Source organism: Monopterus albus, unplaced genomic scaffold (assembly GCF_001952655.1).
Source record: "Monopterus albus unplaced genomic scaffold, M_albus_1.0 scaffold114.1, whole genome shotgun sequence".
Classification (NCBI taxonomy): domain Eukaryota; kingdom Metazoa; phylum Chordata; class Actinopteri; order Synbranchiformes; family Synbranchidae; genus Monopterus; species Monopterus albus.
The window spans coordinates 1,017,479-1,025,702 of NW_018127994.1; the positions used below are offsets into that span (position 1 = coordinate 1,017,479).

Below are 8,224 nucleotides of genomic sequence, written 5' to 3' on the forward strand. Positions count from 1 at the left end.
TAACACCACACAGCTGGTCAAGAAGGCCCAACAGTAGCTGTACTTCCTGAGGAGGCTGAGGAGGTTTGGCATGTCGCCTAGGATCCTTTGCAACTTCTACAGCTGCATCATTGAGAGCATCTTGACCAGCTGCATCACTGTCTGGTATGGCAGCACTACTGCTATGGACTGCAAGCGCCTGCAGAGAGTGGTAAAGACTGCAGAGAAGATCACCAGGACTCCACTGCCCTCTCTGCAGAGCATTTACCACCGCAGGGTACGTAGGAAAGCTGCCTCCCTCCTCAAAGATCCCACCCATCCCCAGCACGAACTGTTCACTTCTCTGCCCTCTGGCCGGAGGTTCAGAAGTGTGAAATGCAGGACCACTAGACTGAAAAACTCTTTCTTTCCCTCTGCCATCAGACTCATAAACAGCTGAGGAGTTTATTACCAGGAAATACATCATGTACTGTTTACATTCTCAGTTTGCACATGCATAATTGCACGTGGACTGTTGACTGCTGCACATGCTGCTCCCATGCAGCATACATTCTCTATTATATTTTTATTATATCTCTTCATTTTCTGCTTAAAGTGCCTTAGATTTTGTGTTACTTATTTATCTACTTTATATTTCATTTGTATTGTGTGGTAATCATGTGGAGTAAGAATTTCATTGTGCAGGGAAACACGTTTCCTAACTGTGCATACGACGAATAAACACCTTGACCTTGACCATTATTGCACTGTGGTGGTGAGTCCTGTTGCTTCAGTCATAGTTAACTGTTCAACAGAGTGATGGCCCAGGGGAAGAAACTGCCCTCCTGAAGCCCACTGTCATCTTCACTGTTTTGAGCATGTTCAGCTCCAGGTGTTGCGACCACACAACTGGGCCAGCTCTTCAACCTCCTGTCTGTAGGCCGACTAATGTGGTGGATTGTAATGACTTTTTATTATGAATAAGCTACAGGAGAAAGTCTTTTTTTCTTTTTTGTTATGTGTTCATTTATGATCCTGTGTTCATGAAGCTTTGTATTAGAAGCCAAATGATCTTCACCAAAGTCACAAATGCAATGTGTTTTATCAGCTTAGAAATAAACAGTCGTGAACTTTCATGTGGTAGAAAACATGGTAGGAAAAACTAATGGTATCAGTGTTTAAATAACTGGCTGAACCACCTTTGGCAGCAGTAACCCCCAGCAAGCGTTTCCTGTAGCTATGGATTAGACCTGCACAATGTTCGGGAGGAATTCTGGACCATTCTTCCTCACAGAACTGCTTGAGCTCAGCCATATTCTTAGGATGTCTGGTGTGAATGATTCTCTTGAGGTCATTCCACAGCATCTTAATTGTGTTGAGGTCTGGGCTGACTGGGCCACTCCAAAAGGTGGACTTTGTGTCGCCAAACCCATTCTGTAGTAGGTTTACTTTGATGTTTAGGGTCCTTGTCCTGCCGCATCACCCAGCTTGTTCTGAGCTTCAGCTTGCAGACAGCCACCCTGACATTATCCTGTAGAATACCTGGATAAACCTAGGACTTATATTTCACTTGTATTGTGTGGCATTCATGTGGACGGCAGTTCTCTTTTTACACCATACATAGTGCTGTGTGTTCTTCTCAAACAATTCCACCTTAGTTTCATCTGTCCACAGGACATGTTCTAAGTAGTGTTGTGGAGTGTCAAGGTGGTCTTTGGCAAACCTCAGGCATGCTGGAGTGTTGTTTTTGGAGAGAAATGGGTTCCTTTGTGGTGTCCTGCCATGGAGAACATGCCTGTTCAATATTTTGTGTATGGTTGACTCATGAACAGAGATGTTAACTAACTTCAGTGAATCCTTCAAGTCTCTAGCTGTTACTCTGGGATTGTTTTTTACCTGCCTGAGCGTTCTGCGTTGTGCCTTTGAAGTGATCTTGGCTGGGCACCCACTTCTATGGAGAGTAGCCGCCTTACCAAGAATAGAATAGAATAGACTTTGTCATTGCACAGTAGAAGCACAATGAAATTGTGGGTGCTCAACCAACAATGGTGCACTTCAGAGGACATTTAAAAAAAAAAGTAAATTCAAAAGGATAAAATCAAATAAGCAATAGAACATTAAGATGACATGCAATAAATATTAGTGATGCACCGAAATGAAAATTCTGGGCCGAAATCTAAAATTTAGGATGCATTTGGCCGAAAACCGAAACGAAACCGAAAATGGCTTCTTTTAAAAACTTCAAATTTTTAAAACACGCTTACTCTATAATTGTGTGTGTGTGTGTGTGTGTGTGTGTGTATATATAATTACTTGAATTTTGACGATCTGAAACATTACAGTGTGACAAACATGCAAAAAGATAAGAAATCAGTAAGGGGGCAAATACTTTTTCACACCACTGTATATATATATATAATTACTTGAATTTGATGAATCTGAAATGAAAATCTAAAATATTTTTAACAATACCAAATAATATTATTCAAGTTTTATGTAACACTCAAACATTTTAAATTGCTGTGCAAAACAATGCAAAACAGTGCAAAAACAGCAATAGAACTTCCAAACAAACTGTAAACAACATAGCCTAGGTAGCTAGCAGTGCTACACAATATCTTGGGGCATTTTCGGCGAGTTTTTTTTTTTATTCCGGCCCGAAATAAAAATGGCCTTTTCGGCCGAAAATTTTCGGTGGCCGAAATTTCGGTGCACCCCTAATAAATATACACATTAGAGAGAGCACATTGTAATATAAGAAGAAGAAGACAGTTTATTTTATTGTCATTGTAACATTGTGACACGTACAACGAAATTTTGTTTGGAGCCGAGGCCCCCGGTCCACTGCGTGCACACACTCCGCCATCATAATATATAAATATATGTATATTAGGTTTACACATGTCAAACAAATGAGCAAAACAATAAAACCTCTACACTATTTAACAAAGTTTGTTTCTCCTATCAAGATATGTTTCCCCTTATACTTTACCCTGAACCTAACACTTATCCTAACATCTAACCTCGGTGACGTGGCATCACAGGAACAGCACAACAGCAGTTACAGAAAGTGAAGTAATGAAAAGAGCTGAGATTACACACATTTCACGGGCCTGGACACAAACACACACAAACTGGCTAGAATGAAGCAGTAGTGGCAGTCAGATTGCAATGTGTGCCAGTCAGGATTGTCAAATGGAAAAGGGAGTTCAAACAGGTTGCTTATAAAATACAGTAAATGAGCAGAGTTACTCCAGCTGATTAATGGGGTCCCCTATTGAAAAATCAATCAGTGTTTGTCATTCATATCTGATATGATCGCCAATCACCGTAAGCCCACACTAGGGTGAAGCGTCCTCCTCTCGCACCTCCACACAGCTGACCGATCACAGTGATGACTGTGAATATCAGTAGTTACTGAGAAAAATTGAACTCAGGATTTTAAGAATCAGTATTGGATTGTTCAAATAAAAATTGCGATTAATTGCAAAAATCAGCATTTGTATCCAGCTCTTGTTTACAATATCTTGGACTATTTCCTGTTGCAGTGATCAAATTTGCACACTGGTGTCTCTGTTTTGTTGTAACCGTTACTCTTAAGACTTGTGTGATGGTACAACCACAGTCAGAAACCTTTGCTGTGTGTGTGCTCTTGTAGATTCCAGGTTTCTGTGAAAATGGGATGGGTTCGTCTTTTCCTGGCATGGAGGGTCACGTGAACTGTGATGTGCTGGTTGGCTACAAGGCTGTGTACCGTGTTTGCTTTGGAATGGCCATGTTCTTCCTGCTCTTCTCTTTGCTCATGATCAAAGTCAAAAACAGCCAGGATCCCCGAGCTGCACTGCACAACGGGTGAGTCTACATTCATCCATCCACATCCTCCTGTCTGCTAGGGAATACATTCCAGATTTACTAACACTTTACTGGACTTGTATTATACAAACAAATGATGCTGCCACTATTTTGTGTTAATCCACAAAACAAACATTGATACCAGCATTTATGTTTATCATATTTTTTAAAAATCAGCTAATTTGACCTGCTGTTATGTGATTGTGTTAGTAAGGGCATGCTTACTTACAGAAAGCCATTGGGTTTACCCAGTGGCTTTCTGTTTTTCAGGGCCTTTTCTGCTACCAACCAGTTATTAACCTGTTAATAAAATGGTTTATGATTAAATATCTGATGATCAACTAGTCACTAAATTTCATTCTGAAATTGTTAAATTGTTGGAAGTGAATTTCAGGGAACCAATTTTTTTTTCTTTTTGATGACTTTCAGGTTTTGGTTCTTTAAGTTTGTTGCAGCTGCAGGCATCACTATTGGATCATTCTTCATCTCAGAAGGTCCCTTCACTACTGGTAACTATGAAATCACATTAAATCCAAAGTAACTGGCATGTGTCTGTACCTCTGACATAAAGCAGGACTGTAGATACCCTCTGTCCTTACACCCTTGAATTAGATAAGGAAAAGCTCTCCAAAAAACCCTATATGGGGAAAAACTAGAATGACCCCTTTGTAGTTGTGTACTTCCACCAGCCAGTGAAATTCATGGGTATGGGACAGAATTGAGGTCACTCTGACCTTTACCTTTGATCGCCAAAATCTAACCAGTTCATCTTGAGTCCTAGTGGACACTTGATGAGGGGAACTTTAAGAAGCATTTAGAGCTTTAGTTCATCTGAATACATAAATCAGTACATCTCGAGACTAGTGGTCTTTACCGCTGATGATAAACTATTGCCGCCCAACCTGGTTGCCACAGAACTGATTTAGATAGATTGGTGTACTCATTTTTTTTTCTTTTTTGTTTCTTAGTTTGAAATGGCAGTAAGAAGGTCATTAAATGTCTTAAGTTTTGGCTGTAAAAATGCTGCAGATATTGTGGCAGTGTAGTATAGTTCTGTCTCTTTGTGTTACACAGTGTGGTTCTATGTTGGCATGGCTGGAGCCTTCTGCTTCATCCTCATCCAGCTGGTTTTACTCATTGATTTTGCACATTCCTGGAATGAATCTTGGGTGGAGAAGATGGAGGAGGGCAACTCTCGCTGCTGGTATGCAGGTATGATGACAGTGGCTGAAAAGATTCTTTTTAAATAACTTTGAAAGAGCTCTGGGTTATTTACATCTTATCAGCTGTGGTGTAGCTGTTCTGTGTTATGTGATGGGTATAAATTATCCTATACAAAGTATCAGCATCACCAATCTGGGCATATTTCACAGGACTGGTATCTGCCATAATAAAGCTGATCCAATTCTGATCCTTATTTACAACTAGAGTCATGATTTGAGTGGGTGCAGTCACATCTTTGAGACATGTCATGCAACTGAGAAACTGCTCTATTAATTAGTCCAGCTGTCTACACTGCCCATGTGTCAGTTGGCATATAATGATTCTTCAAGTGCAACCTGAATCCTGTTTTTAGCTTCAAGTCTGTTTTTCACAGCTACGCGCATAAAATGCTCCATAGAATCCACCAAAATAATCACAGCTCGCTAGTTCCAACCAGAAATCCACAAAAATAAAAAAATACCTCAAGCTAAAACATCATCTCTTATATCAATTCTACTGAACATGGTAGTTCTTTTTAAAATGTGTAGTTCTTTGCTGTGTCTTACTATGCTGTGTGTTACTTATAGGATAGCTGTGGCAAAGTGTGGATTCTCATGCTTCTCAATATACTGTACTTGTACTCCTTTACTTCAGTTTTCCCAAGACAAAAGAAAGAAAGTCACTTTCGGTGAGAGCGCTGCACCTTAACCACTAGCCTACCAGGGACGGCTTGTCTTCCCAAGACAAATCTTTTAGTAATTTATACCAGAGTTGGACGTACTTTCCCCCAGAAAATTTGAAATATCTGCGTTAGTACAGTCAGCTAAACAGCACAGTGAAGTCAGTTGTTTATTGGGTAATGGAAGAGAGAGCAGAAATGCATCATGACGCAACAAACAAAAAAAAAAAAAGGAAATCAGGAAGGGGACAAGTTTAGAGACAAGTCGTTTGTCTGAGGCTAGCAGCAGATTGTTGGTGACTTTCACCACTGCAGTTTCTGTACTATGATGGACATGTTTCTTCATTAGCAAACCCCAGATCCAAGTGTGACGAGCTAGTAGATTGTAACTAAAGCTGAAAGCTCGTGCAAGATCTTGCGCATGCACAGTTGGCTCTGACTTGTGCTAACTTCAGGAAATTATGGAGGCCCAGAGCCTTTGGGGCAACATAGTCAGGTCTGGGGTTTCGTAATGAAACAACTTGTCCAACGTTGTTTTGGTGAAGTTACATACCGACTCAACATTACTTACAGCGACCTCTGACTGGCAAAGTTAGGTGTCGTTAGCACCGACGTGAATAACAATGAAAATGTCTCATAGCATTCAGGTAAAAGGCATCCCATAAACAACCTAATTAATAATGGTACATTTTTAATAACTTGATAAAAGGTCTTTTACATATTTATACACACACACGAAGTTGTGGTTGTGTATATGAATGACGTTGTGGTTTATGTTTGCAGCTCTGCTGTCGGTCACAGCAGTGAACTACTTCTTGTCTCTGGTGTCGCTGGTCATGTTCTATGTCTACTACACACACACTGACGGCTGCACTGAGAACAAGGTCTTCATCAGCATCAACATGCTGCTCTGCGTCGCTGCCTCGGTCATGTCCATCCTGCCTCAGATCCAGGTTCACACCACTTCTCTTTTACATTCATGTTTGAGCAGGACAGGGAAATAAACCATGAGCTCCCTCACAAGGTTTCCTAAGCTTTGCTGTGGACAGTTATGGAGTGTACATTCAGGTGCTAAATAGAAAGACCTGTGCCTAATATAATTTAGAATTTGCTCATATACACACTGCTGTTAGCAGGTAATTTACCAATTGTTCCAGGAGGCTCAGCATAGACAGTATGAGCTGAATACCTTTGGTTGATTGTGTTGGGATCAGGTTTATTTTCCTGCTAATGCCTGCTCTTCTCTGTGTGAAGGACTCCCAGCCCAGGTCTGGCCTGCTGCAGTCCTCCCTGGTTACCCTGTACACCATGTACCTGACCTGGTCTGCCATGACCAATGAGCCTGGTAAGTTAATATTCATACTAAACGGCAAGGATTTGGGAGTGTGTGGAGGTGAGCCTCTTTCAAGCAAACACTTTTGGAACACAATTCCACTCTCAAGGACTATTACACATTGATTTCTTAAAAAATAAAAATCTGTATCCTACATTCACGCTTAAACTATGGGCTTCTCTTACTTAAAATTATTCACCAGTCAACCCTCCACAGTCCAATCACAAACTGAAATCGGACTCAGCGCTGCCTTTCATATCACTGTCTCCAGGTGGTGCGTATTCTATATAACTGCCTTAGCTGTGTGTAATGCAACACAATCTGATGCTTCAGTATTCACAGCCCTGCATCAGTTACTTTTTTCTGTGACTGCAATTCCTCTATCTTCCTATCAATTAACTCCTGTGTCTTGGTCACCAAACTTGGGTTGGCCTCACTATGACACCAGAGTTTATACGGTCATTAGTTAATACTGCCTTTCAAATAACACTGTGAGAGTGGAGCATCCTCAGGACCAGTCCATGAAAATCCAGACTTTAAATAACCATCATCATACTTCGTTTTCTGCTCGCCCCAGACTCTGTCCCCTGAAGTGAAGTATTACAAATCAGTCCATTTTGCCCCTTGCATAGCCGAGCTGAAATTTGATGTTGACAGTTTGTTTTTGTAACTACCTGTGCTACTTTCACCCTTCTCTGTAAATATGAAAGGCCACCTCAGCATGTTACTACAGAGATCTTGGCAGAAGGAGGATCACTGCAAAGAAGTCAGAAAAACAAGCAGTCAGATGATGAGACCACCCGCATGTTTATGTGTACACAAGAAACCAGGGGCCTATTTCAAGAAGGCGGTTTTGTCGGAACTCAGAGTTTGTTAACCCCGAAATGAGGGCAACTCGGAGTTTTCGGTTTCAGAAACGGAGGTAACTTAAACCCGTGAAGCGGGGTAAGTTAAACCCGTTTCACAAAGAGAGGTAATCTAAACTCAGAGTCAGTTACTAAATTACTCTGTGAACCTAACCTGCTGGCGAGCAGGTTTTGTTCAGGAAACTCAGAGTTTCCTCTGGGTCTCCACCCCTTTTTAAAGTGAAAGGTGTTTAATACCTCATTTAATCTTTCAGTACATTCATAGATTGCACACGTTTCCGTCACGCAGAGATCAAAATGGCGTGTCCATTCATAGAGGATCCTGTAGATGAG

General features: G+C 41.1%; 1 protein-coding gene across 1 annotated transcript in view; it reads left to right on the forward strand.

Moving 5' to 3' along the window:
• serinc1 (serine incorporator 1) overlaps nt 1–8,224 on the forward strand; it is a 15,350-nt gene that overhangs the window by 2,483 nt on the left and 4,643 nt on the right. Inside the window, exons 3-7 of the mRNA XM_020611504.1 lie at nt 3,617–3,810; nt 4,240–4,319; nt 4,885–5,022; nt 6,476–6,645; nt 6,947–7,037. Coding sequence (XP_020467160.1) covers nt 3,617–3,810; nt 4,240–4,319; nt 4,885–5,022; nt 6,476–6,645; nt 6,947–7,037 — 673 coding nt within the window. The remainder of the gene's footprint in view (nt 1–3,616; nt 3,811–4,239; nt 4,320–4,884; nt 5,023–6,475; nt 6,646–6,946; nt 7,038–8,224) is intronic.